At 36.9% G+C, this 13345-nt stretch overlaps 1 protein-coding gene across 1 annotated transcript; it reads right to left on the bottom strand.

The window, feature by feature from the left end:
• Positions 1-1891: 1891 nt before the first annotated feature.
• On the bottom strand, positions 1892-13228 carry LOC103991381 (phragmoplastin DRP1C). Its single transcript, XM_009410820.3, has 16 exons — positions 12679-13228; positions 12515-12578; positions 12322-12426; positions 11191-11292; positions 9548-9598; positions 9396-9457; positions 8773-8863; positions 8576-8640; positions 8268-8462; positions 8035-8154; positions 7881-7951; positions 7015-7240; positions 6444-6494; positions 3210-3450; positions 2867-3006; positions 1892-2253 (listed from the first exon to the last, which is right to left on the bottom strand). Exons 1-16 carry the CDS (start codon positions 12805-12807, stop codon positions 2128-2130), a joined length of 1839 nt encoding a protein of 612 aa, XP_009409095.3. The 5' UTR covers positions 12808-13228; the 3' UTR covers positions 1892-2127.
• Positions 13229-13345: the final 117 nt, after the last annotated feature.

Genomic DNA, 13345 nt, shown 5'->3' with positions numbered 1-13345 from the left:
TTCAGCTGATGTCAATCTCAGGTTGCCAAAATGACAAACTTTCTTTGTGCTACCACACCTAAGCAATTTTGATTTCCAAAGTCTTCCGAGTGATCTCATCTTCAAACTGGTCTTCTTGCAAGAATGTCAGAGCAGATGAAATCTCAGAGTTACCTACAAACTGGAATACTTGTTGCTTCTCTGAGCATTGGGTGATGATGGATCAATGACAAAACTCGAAGATATCGGTCAACGCGACCAAGAAAATGTTTGTCGGAGTGTATTGGGTGCTGATCGATCAAAGAAGGTTTCTGCATTTTTGCCTAAATGGTTTTATTTTTATTTTTCTTATTCATGAAATATTCAGATATGGATCCAAACATGAAAAGGTGTGCTTACCCTCCGTCGGTTGGACCTCAAAATCGCCTAAGAAAAATTTTTTGGGTGCTAAATGGTTCGAATTCCATATCGTTGTTCGTACCTGCGGTGGTCGGAGCAGGGAGATCCAAAGACTGAGGTGTGCTTACCTCCCACCAGTCTAACTTCGAAATGGCCGCCAAAAAAAAATTTCCGAGCCAAAATGGTTCAAACTTCCACTTCTTTATGCTCGCTCGCGGTGATCGGAACCCACTTCCACAGCAGTGAGATCCCAACACTGCAGTGAGCTTACCTCCCTTCAATCTGATCTCGAAAAGGTCCAAAAATAAATTTTGAGCAAAAATGGTCCCGACTTCCACGTCGGTATTCTCACTGATTGTGATCGGAACCCACTCACTTACCAATGAGATCCAAACACCTGGTGTGCTTACCACCCACCAGTTTACTTCGAAATGGCCGCAAAAAACAATTTTCCGAACCAAAATGGTTCAACTTCCACGTCTTTCTGCTCGCTTGCGGTGATCGGAACCCACTTCCACAGCAGTGAGATCCAAAGACGACCCATGTGCTTACCTCCCTTCAATCTGATATCGAGAAGGTCGCAAAGAAATTTTTTTTGGAGAAAAAAAGGTCCGACTTCGAAATCGGTATTGTCACCGCAGTGCTCGGAATGCACCGCAGCACGAGAATCCAAAGACGTGAAGGTGTGCTTACCTCCCTTCAATCTGATCCCAATAAGGTCCCAAAAAAAATTTTTTGGAGCAAAGAGGGTCCGACTTCCAAACCGGTATTCTCACCGCAGTGCTCGGAATGCACCGCAGCACTAGAATCCAAAGACGTGAGGTGTGATTATCTCCCTACAATCTGATCCCGATAAGGTCCCAAAAAAAAATTTTTTGGAGCAAAAAAGGTCCGACTTCCAAATCGGTATTCTCACCGCAGTGCTCGGAATGCACCGGACCACTAGAATCCAATGAGCCGAAGGTGTGCTTATCTCCCATCAGTAGGACGTCAAAATGGCCTCAAAAAATATATTTAGGCACATGTTGGTCAGAATCCCAGGTTCTTATTAACACTCGCAGTGTTCAGAACCCACTCAGCTGTGCGATGTCTGACGACCGTCCGATCGACTTACCGCGTCCCATGATCTATCACAAAGCGCTTCAAAAAAAATTAATTTCTCACAAAATTGATCTCTATTTGGTTTAGTGGATGGAAAGCGTCGCAGCCATTTTGCCTTGGAAAGATCCGTGACTAGTTAACTCATCATGCTCCCAATCTGCATAGAAATCAAACTTTAAGTTGGTTGGATTCCATACCAAGTCGATGCGATCCATTGACATACCCCCCTTCGACACACACACAAACAACAGAATGTAAGACGAGCACAAACCCAGATAGATTATGAACCAACAAGATTTTTGCCTTTTTGTGTGAACACCTTATGCATAGAATTCCAATAGGAAAAACAATGTAACTGTAGCTAACAACATGAATAGTATGCTGTGTAGAAATCACCAATGAGAACCAAATATCTAACCGTATAACAGACTCTTCATGTTGAAGATCAATCGCAATTGTAGTTACAGTTCAAGTGTTACAAAGAATAAAAGAGATAAAATGATCAATCAATAGACTGATGCTCTTCATGATGTTTGAAGGCATTTTGCTTCAAGTATGAAAACGTCAAGTGTCGAAATGGAACCTTTCCTTTGGTAGCCATTATAATTGTTGTAATATGCAGATCTCATATCCAGTCTGTTTAGACTATCATTTCCAGCCAACAGAATCAATCTCATCTCTTGCATGTTTGTAGAGCTCCAGTCTCTTAGCTATGGCATTTCTCTTCTCCATGAGAGTTGGGTCCTCGTCCAACATAGCACTAAGCTGCTTCTTCTGCAGCAATAAAAGCAAACGTGTCAATTGAATCAGCTTTGGCTTGCATATAGATTTAAAAGCTTGAGATTAAACACAATTTACCATCAATTAATCATGAAATAAACAAGCATTCAAACAAATAGCAACATCAACCTGTTTTAACTTTTTTGATTGTCTGGTGGGTCAAAAAAAGGAACATCTAATCTATTTCAAGATATATAGTATGCCATCAGCCACAAATTTTGAGTATTACTCTTACTCTTTCAGATTCGTTATCTTAGTAAGCTGAGTCATAAAATTTAGGTCTATATAGATCGAAGGAAATGAGACTGGTTCAGGCAAGACAAAAAAGAAATAGGCATTGTGCCACAATACAAGTCTATCAATCATTCCAAGCAATTGGCAATCACCAAGCCAATGGACCATTCACCATCAATTATTGCATGAAACATATTTTGTGATTGAAGGCACTTTTTAAACTGGATACAGAAAGGTAAACACTAAGTAATTGGAGTAATGGCTAATTGGGCTGATAGCCCTATATCATATCTTCTTCAGAATTGCATGCATCATCAATAGAATGGGTGTGAAACTAAAAACTACAGCAAGAGTAAGTTGCTGAAAGACAGACCTCCCTCCCCCCAACTTGCGCATAAAAATAATTAAGCAGCGACTTCTTTGCTTCGCGGACTTGACAATGAACGACAGCCTTTGGTATAGTATTCTTCAGTGTGTCGCATACCATGCCAACATAAGATGACACATTGGAACCTGAAATCGGAATCGATTAGAATGCCAAAAATAGATGTCATGAGCATGGCCAAGGCAATATCACATCATCATACATATACATAAGTAGGATAAAAAAATACGAGGAAATCTTGTTTCAGACATGCTGCAGGTATGAAACTTGAATACTACCAAATTGAACTTGAGCAAATGCATGCTTTACAAGTACAGATGTATGGATTTACCAATTTTCCTCAGGTGGTGATCACCATATCTGTCGGGTGCTGGAGTATTGGGAGTTGAACCAGGATTTGAACCTTTATCAGGTTCATGAGAGAGTTTTCTGAAGAAGTCCACTGTGAGGTAGGCTGACTCCATTTCTACTAGACGAAGAACTGTTTTCCGGCTGTCATCCCGGAACCTTTCCAAAGCTTCGTTTGCTGCAGCTGCTATATCACTCTGAAGAGTTGGGAAGCGCTTCAGTTCCTACCAACGCAACACAACACCACCACATCAGCATAATCAAGTAAGCAATAAGCTTCAGGACCTTGCAGCTACTCCAAAACAGTTTGTGATACATGGGTATCTCACGGAGATAATTGATAAGCCAGTCCCTTCATTGAGAAGACATCCAATATACCACTTTCTGATAAAAAAACAAATTATGCACTAATAATATTCTTGTGAATACTATAACATAACAAAGCACATATAACCGAGTAAAACAGCAAACTAAAATTAAAACTAATTGCAATTCTGTTACACTCATCAGTAGCAATTTACAAAACCTGCATCGGGAGTAACATCAACAAGGTTTTTAAATCATTCATGATGAAATGAACAATATTGGACCAAACAAGAGCATAATTAAAATATCAAGATGACCAGTGTATCGCTTAGAGGATGCAGAAAAAAAATTCATTAAGAATGCACAGAAATTTAAAATCCGCTAACATATTCCATTAATAATATTTACAGTAAAGTTAAAATATGTATTTAGATATGTATATGCATAAAAAACAAAGATATAGAAACTTGTCCAATATTACTTAATTATAAACATTAAACAAAACAATCATTAAAGAAAGTCAAACCCAAAGCATAAGACACCCATTAATATGGAATTTTGAGTGGCTCACTCTATTTTGTCTTACTCCAACTAGTCTGGATGAAATATATACCAACAATGAATCCAAATTGTTAATGACCCAACTATTTGGAATTAGGCACAAAAAACTTTTGCCACAATTGAACACTGCATAAAGTAATATCCTATTTATAGTTTCCAGTAAGGTCATCTTAGGCCTCCCTCTAGCTATCAATCTACAACTGATCTCCCTATAGGTCTTCTCATATCATCTTAAACAATTGTCCCTCATTTTATCCTCTGTCAAATCTGGATGTAATTGTCTACATACGAAAACATTTATTTTTCTATACTTCCTACTAGCTCCACATATTCATAAAACATCGCTGGCCTACTGGCCTAAGAACATAAATGGTGATCATGCAAAACTCATGACACTTCTATGAATAATATCTTCATCAATTTCTCCATAATCAACTCAAACCTAAAACTTTTACTTATTCGAACTTACTGTCCATTCAACCTCAGTTCTTCTCTTTATATTATTTAGATTATATCTCATATATTTAATTTGAATCCTACTTAATTTAAAATCCTAGTTTCCAAGGATTATCTCCAAAACTCCGGTCTGTAATTAATTTCATTTAAACTTTCATCTACTTTAACTATCAAGTTCATCCATTCGTCCATTACCAATATAAAAATGTAAGGATTTAAAGTTGATCCCTGATGTAAACCTATACTCCTAAGAAACTTATTAGACACCCTTCATAGTTTTAAAACTAGTGACCACACTATCATAAATATTCTTTTCATGACATCAACATGATTAGTGGAATATAGATCTCAACAAATTTTATCAGACTTTTTAGAATCAATAAAAATCATATGCAAATCTTACTTTTGTTCTCTATACTTTTTTATTATTTGTCTTAATAAATAAATAACTTATATAATTCACCTTCCCAACAAACATAAAACCAAATTAATTTTCAAATATATTTGTTTCATATCTTATATATTTTCATAGTGTAACTCATAAGTTTGATTCTTTATAACTAGAACAATTTTGAATATCATTGTTATCCTTATAAATAAAATTAATAAACTAAAACAACTAATATTAGTTAAAATAAAAAATAAAAAGATACATTATATTAAAATAAACATTTTAAGTATTGGAAAGACGCTAACATACTCATCACTAGCATCATATGTTTTCTCGGATTAATTACAAGAATATGTATAGAAAGCTGTTGCAAGTTAATCATAAGTAAACAATATGATGAAAATAACAATATAAAAATGTTTTAAAAAACAAATGATGATGGATGGTCATGGTCTGTAAAAGCTGATTATAGGAGTTGGAGAACAATGGAGTGAAAACAAGTGGAAACACCAAAAAGATGTCTCCAGATTTCTGCAATTTACTTTTTGAGTTGTTTTTCTAGAATGACCATCGAAAGTTGATAGGGCAGAAATTTGAATGATGCGTCGCCGGCACGAGGGCCATGCGATCCGTCGAGTTATCATGAATCATCGGATGAACTGAAAACAATACTCAGAAATCAGAACCATACTAGCACAAGATATCTCAGAAAGTATAATGCTCACTGAAACTTCTAAGAGGAATTCCTTAACCAACAAAATGTCACCATTAAAACCCATATAAGAAAGTTTCCAAGATGTTGAATGAGGAAGCCAGAATGCTGCTATTCAATGAATTAGACTGATGAGCCCTAAGAAGTCTAATTGATGGACAAATGTAACATAAGCCCAACCTGCTACTGAATGGTTCTCTGGATACAATTCTTTTTCTCTTTTGCAAGAACAATGATATCTGGTACGAAAATTTTCGAGGATCGACAATTTGAGCACAGTTATGAAACCTTAGATGCAGTAATTATGACAACGTTTTGTTAGTGTAAAGAGTTAGGAAGTATCATCAAGAAATCTGTGCACAAGTATTAAAAAAACAACAGATGACTGACAGAACAAGTGTCTAGTTTCACCCATCATAATGCTTGGAATATTAGGATCTTAAATATGTAAAAGTAAAAAGAGCACATACATGTTAATCTTTGGCTGCACACACAGGCCTACCAAGTTCCAAGATAATATTTGCTTTTGTAGTTTGAACTTATTATAGATGAACCATTTTTCGTTGTTTATTGCACACTTCTATAGGTAAAATCATGCTGCTGGCTGCTCCCAGTTATACAACAACATCAACAAAAATCAGTCATAATGTCTGAACTATTTGCAGTAGGTTACATGGACATAGAAAGAGGATTTGAAATAACAAGAAATATAAGCAAACAAAAGAACATAAGGCATGTGAGATATACATTTAGTTACTTTCTAAATAAGTTTTTTCTATAAGAGTTGTTACCTCTGTTTCACCAATAGATTTCCGAACAAGTTCTTTCAAAACAAAGTGCACCTGAAAAGTAACAATGACATTAAAAATCTATTACTATTGGCCAAAGTACACAAACAAATTACATCAAAATTTTTTCTTGCAACTCTAATATCATCAAAATCTTTGTAAGGGAAAGATTATTATGTTCTACTCTTATTTCTTCACTAAAGGGCATCATGTAATAAGATTAGTTTGAAAAATTAAAAGCTTATTTGACTCCTTACTGTCGTAATTGCATGAAATTTAATTATTGATACAGGATCTTCAACTCCTTGAAGTTGAGATAAAATTCTTCTCAGCCAAAGGCCTTATTTAAGTCTTTTCCTTCTATTATCTAATTCATTTATTTCACTACTCCCCTTATTTTTTCGCTATTGGAACAACTCTATCTAATTGATCTCTTTGTAAACTTCAAAGAATACACAATAATACAGCAAGTATATCAGACACAGTAGGAATGACATATCATGATGTTAAGCAATGCAAGGATAGTATACTACACAAAATAATGTGAGAGAAAAAGTGAGTGAAGGAATTTTACAGCATCCACGGATGCTTCTGCCGGACCCTTGAAATAGCCTAGAGAGCTATCTATAAGCCTTCTATATCCTTGCTCGGGCGCAATCAGATGAGGCTGGTAACCATCTGCTTCAGAAATAACCTTTCGAACATTATGTAAAGAAAGATGTCTATCAAATGGGAGCTTCTTCAGAGCTGCAGGTAGTTGGTTGTCGAAAACCCCATAGATCCTATCTCCACCAGGTCGTCTAAGACAACAAGCAATATATCAGTACATAGAAAACCTCACAACAGCAAAATCACAGCAGCATGTCAAGTAAACAACCTATGTCTTTTGCTTTATAAGTGAGTAGTTTTTATTTATTTTTTTCCCCATTCTGATATAGGACTTCTTTCAACCACCATGGCCTACTTACCTTCAATAATCCAAGGTACGTGCAGAACCTCAGCTGGTGATGTAAAGAAGTCAGGTGAATTGTTGAAGTGACCAAATGATTACCATCCACCAATACCTTGCTTATTTCTATAGAATTAATGGTAATCAGAGGAACAATCTAGGAGACTAGGACTATAAACATAAATAACTTTCTGAGAACATTAGCAAATGAGTGGTTTCTCTTATGACCACTGTCTAAGAGGAGTTCAAGAGCCAAAGAAGAGTATTGGAAGAAATTGCACCCGTGACCTTTTCCTTCTTGAACCACTATATTAAGTGAAATAAAGACATTTCTGAATTCTTTGCAAGATATTATTTTACCAGAAGTTGCTTCTTCTTTAATAGATTTTTGGCAATGAAATGAATTAATAACAGTCTGTCCAAAAGAAAATTAGAAGATAAGTGATTCCCCGACCACAAACCATAAAAAAAAGAGATAAAGATTGCATTACCCTCCATCCAAGTGCTCTTTAAAAATTCGATCAAATGCACGACACATCTCCAATATTGTGTAAAGCTGCGCCTGCATATTCAAAGCAAGGCAATTATGAAATTACAGTTATGAAGATCATACCTAAAAATACGATAGATTGTTCTCAATCTTACCCCTCCATCAGCTCCAATAGGTCTGCCAAGACGGTCCAACTCAGCCTCAAGCTCATCAATTGTTTTATTAATTAAAGCTACTATACTTGGTATTCGTGCTCTGATTGCACTCTCCAGATGCTAGACAAAAGAAGTCATTGAGAAGTTTTTCAGTGATTTGAATTTTGAAGTTTTCCAACCGAAAGGAAAAAAAAAAAAAAAAAGAAGCCAAAAAATGAGACATGGATGGCCACCTTGGATAATAGTTTTGCGAGATACTCCGAACCCATTTTATGTGCCAGATGTCCATAATCAGGGCTATTTGCAAAATATTCTTGTTCTTTGCGTCGTGCTGCAATCATATCTACATTCTTGTTAATATCAGCTTGTGACCGATTAACAATTCCTACCCAAGGATGTTGTAACCGATACGATCTTCCTTCAAGCACCTGGGACAAGAAGAGGCAAAGTAAGGTCTCAAAGGCAGGTTCCCCCTTAGGAATATAAAATCACAAATTTCACTTTGATGCATATTCACAGATAATAAGCAAGGATAGCCTACATCTAAAGCATTGGTACCCTTGTCCATAAGATCAAGCTTTGTCACGACACCAAAAGTTCGCTCACCTACATAAAAGAACAAAAAATGTAAGGCTATTGTTTGCATTTGACTGTGATCAAATAACCTCAACCATAGAAAGAAACTCCTACTCAAACTTCTTGTAATACTTATAGGAAGAAATAAAATAAATTTTCTACCTGAAGGATCTACTTCCCTTGCAAGCTTGATGGCATCTGAGGTGGCAATGTCTTGATTCGCAGGAGATATGGCCAGTATGATACAATTGGGCTACAAGCATTAAAAAATCATCATCACTAAAATAAGTGGGCTAATGTCAAACTTTAAATAGATACGACAATTACCCTTGACAAGATAACAAAAAACGTGGATTGCATATGCCAGCAGAACTATTTCGTGCAACCTGGCACATTCTAATATATAGGTGGGAAAAATAAAAAAGGGATGCCAGCTGGAACAGACCCCAAGCTGGGGCATGTATCATGGGGGTAGAGGAGCATGGATACAGATTTCATGCTAAACAAAGCTAAATAAAATGAATGAGAACAAGGAGAAAAAAAAAAAGTCCCATAGCATGCATTTCATGATAATTAAATTCAATATAATTAGATACATTTAACTTCTGTATCATCGAAAAGAAGAGAAACCTAAAGATGTGTTGTTTAGTAAAAATGTTCATTGTGTCAATTTAATTCCTATAACATAAAAGAAAGATATAACTAAAAATATGTCATCATTCACTGCAGACAATTAAATTCCTGGAACAACAAAAAGAAGAAAAACATAGAGCTATTTTGTTTACCTTTTCAACATAAGACCGCACCATATCTTCAATATCTGTGACTATTGATTCAGGCTGTCCCTCTGCAAAAACAAAAACATCCAGTAAGTTCATTGTAAAAAGAGAATTGTTTGCAGAACATAACAGATAACTAAATGACCTGAGATATTTACCTACTGCAACCTTTGTCAACCCAGGAAGATCTATGAGTGTTAAGTTAACCACTGCATAATACAACAATGCAAGAATGTTATGTAAAATATTAACCAGGAAATCTGAAGAAATCCAATATGTTCCACACATAAAACCAGTGCATTAATGTGAAACAACAAGATTACAAGATTTCAGCAAAAATTTAAAGATATAATATCTTGTATATTCGCTAGAAACTCTTGCAATAATAAGCACTGAAAACAAGGAAGACTTCGACTTCTGAATTTAAAACTCATTAAGTCAAATTCTACAAATGATTGCATGTTCTCTGCCACCTCTCTCTTGATGTCAATGCATGAATGGGCATGTGTAAACATAACCTTTTACGGTCAACCATGATACATGATAAATGTATGAAGTTAATACATGATACATGTATTACAAGTAAATAATTGGAAAACTTGTAAATCTGTTTACTTAAAACTATACAAACCATGCCTTAACCACCAAAAGGATCATCATTCTGGAGCAAGAGATGGTTAAGATCTGCCATGTGAGTCTGTTGAAAATCAATATTATAATTGAAGAACTCGTACATGATACTACTCGCACGGCATCTGATACTGATATAGTATAACTGAATCAAACTAATGGTCATTATGTGTAACTGGATTACTAACCACTATGTTGGGATAGTCAAGCAAGTACGAATGTTGTGAGCCTTGTGACTGTTGATGTGAAACAAATCTAAAGTTGTGCAACCACAATAATTGTTCAGCAGCAAAATTGTCATCAATATACTGCCACTAGAAAGCATTTTCCCAATACTAGACAACATCCCTAAATTTTATTCTTAATATGAACTGCTTAGATTCTAAATGTTGTCTCTATATCTCAACTTAAGGTTAATTTGCATGGATTTACATCATGGCTAAACCAAAATAGGCTGGCTATCACATACCTTTCTGTGCAATGCCATGTTTCCACGTGTATCAATCAAAACTATATTGTTCAACTCTTTATTTGACTCACTTTCTTTTCATTTAACTAAACTTATCCTCCTCTCGAGATGTTCTCCTTAGGGACCACATCATCAGCACTAACATTGTTGCCTCACACCCTTGCCAACTTACATCAATAGTCATCCCAGTAAAGTTGTTAGAGGTCATCAATACCACTACTATTGTTGGTGATTTTGTCTGTCTAATGATACACTTGCTTCTTGCTTCCACACAAGTTTTGCCCTCCGGTACATATGTGCATAGGTCCACTGACTGAGAGACATTTAAGAACAAATGCTCAAACATTTTCAAACAAGAGATGTGTGTGTATTTTTTTTTACTTTAGTTCATCCATTTCATCCTGGATCTAAGCAATGAATCACCATAATTGTCAACATGTTCAAAATTCGAGTACATCTTAAATCTTTTTAATTGAATTACCCCACAACAGACAGGATTTATAATCGGACTTTAACATTACAAAGCTTATGTAGATATTATATCCCACTTTTATGTGATGGAAACATGAAAGAAACAAGAAAAACCGTTGTGACGGATAAAAGGATGGAAAATAACCTCAAACATATGACTATGAAATAAGAATAATCCTTACATGAAAAGTACTATAAAGATGGATTGGAACATTATATAAGCATACGGACCATGTGGCGAGTAAATGCTCAGATGGATTGGAACATTGGATATTTGTTTTGATTTTCCAGTTATCCGATCAGTTTCATCAGCAATCTCCTTTCTAACACCAGCTGCAAATGCATAAAATTAAAAACATACTTCATTAACCATAGTTATCTGCATGAATCTAATAAAAGTACAATGATTAACGATCTAATATATAGATATTTGTATACTTCCAGCAGATTTAGAAATAAGATTCAGCAGAAGCCATCATTCCAACACTTGATTAACAACCATGAATTAGTAAGATATATAATACTGTTTTTTGTGTATTGACATCAACTGCCTTACTTTCGAGACAATCTTGTAGATACACTTGAAAGAGTTGGTACAAGCTTCGAATGGCCTAGTTTTAAAATGTCCCGATAGGTTAGGTTCAGACCAACTTATCCTTATAATTGAGTCAATTTACTAGTCATTTGATTAAACCTTTTTCCCTTTTTTTCTTTTAAAACTTTAGTACTTTTTTATTAGCTTAATCTTGGTTTTAGTCTTGTGGAGTCCTGGCAAGTATAATTTCTGAAAATGTTTTTTGAATTATAAGTGGAGTTATTTAATAATTCTCTGAGTTAAATATCAAGATTTTTCAATGACTCCAAATTTTTTTATTTAGGAAAATCTTGCTCTGCAAAAGAGGTCTAACAAAGCTGGTAGAAACATAAACTTGAGGACCAACAATTTGATACTTGAAAAAGCATGGCATTCACATGAAACAAACAGGAGCATAGCAGGATCATAGCACCAAGGGTTTAAGAAACTATTCATTGTAGGAGAATGCCAAAGTTCATTAACAGATCATGGGCATCGGTCCAGCATCCTACCAGCAAGCCAGCAAAATCATAGAACTCACGGAAACTAAGCCCAGAAGAAAAAAATCCAAACTAATCTGAGAAATTAAGAATTTTTTCCTTCATAAGTGCGTGTATGCGTTCCAAACAAGGATATGATGAAAAGATCTAAACGTAAAATATATGATGCTAACAAGAAAACAGATAAAGTTGTTAACTTCGAGACAAAAATGTATCAAAAATAAAGCGACTAAGTGCCTTCAAAAAGAACAGAACAGAAAATCTAAGCTCTAATCAATCAGATCCTACCAAAGTCGGTATACTTCCTCCTAGGGGCATGAAGGAACTCCGCGTACTCCGACCCACTCTCCGTCTTGTGAAGTTGCAACACCAACGGCCTCCGGGTCACGATACCTGATCCAGACGAATAGATCTCAAACCATAACCAAGGAAACAAGAACCCCAGAGGATGGATCGAAAGAGATCCGCATTGAAACGTTACCAGATCCACGAGGCAAGAAGTCCCTCCCCACGATGCTCTCCAGCACGGACGACTTCCCTGAGCTCTGAGATCCCAAAAAAAAGGATGATCAAGAGTTGACGAAAGATGCCAGGTACGAGCGATCTGGGAAGCGAAGAATGCTGTTACGCGAGGAGTGGGGCTACCTGGCCGCCGACGACGGCGACGGAGGGGAGAGCTTCCCACAGGGAGCCCTCGCCGCCATGATCGCCCAAGACGGTGCACGCCCTCTGGATCCGGTTCACGAGGCCGATCAGGCTCTCCATGGTCGCCATTGCCACGGAGAAGAAGCAGAGAAGGCGAGATCCGAGAGAGAGAAGGGAATAAAAATAAAATGCAAACGAAAAAATAAAAAGAGGAATGGCTCTCCAGGGGTTCCCCGTCGCGTGTTTCCATTTAAATAGACGTGTCGAGTCGTTGCGATGGATCCTGGCCGTCCGTTCCGATGAGCGCGCTTAAATTGAAGGATACCATGTCGCTGATCGCTGAAACATCAAATCATGATGATGAAGCTGCTGCTGTCCACCTCGTCTTATTGGAGTCACTGGAGACCACAATGAGAGCGCCCAGGCTTGTCCATCCGATCGCTCGCTGGTGTCGGCGACGGCCACACAGCTATAGCAGGAGGCGCGCGTGCCTGAAGGGAGACGTGGTTAGTTAGTACAGGGAGTTGTCTGAATGGCGTGCGGCAGCCATGTTAGAGATCACCCGGTAGGTGTCAGTAGCAGTAGAAAACTAAGTGACGGGGTACGTCCGAGGTTGTCGGCGTGAGTCGGGAGATCCCCGAGCCGAAGGTTCGTCTTCTCACAGGGC

Source organism: Musa acuminata, chromosome BXJ3-7 (genome assembly GCF_036884655.1).
Source record: "Musa acuminata AAA Group cultivar baxijiao chromosome BXJ3-7, Cavendish_Baxijiao_AAA, whole genome shotgun sequence".
In the NCBI taxonomy this organism is placed as follows: domain Eukaryota; kingdom Viridiplantae; phylum Streptophyta; class Magnoliopsida; order Zingiberales; family Musaceae; genus Musa; species Musa acuminata.
The sequence above is the reverse complement of the archived record's forward strand: the minus strand, read 5'-3'. Positions and strand labels throughout refer to the sequence as shown.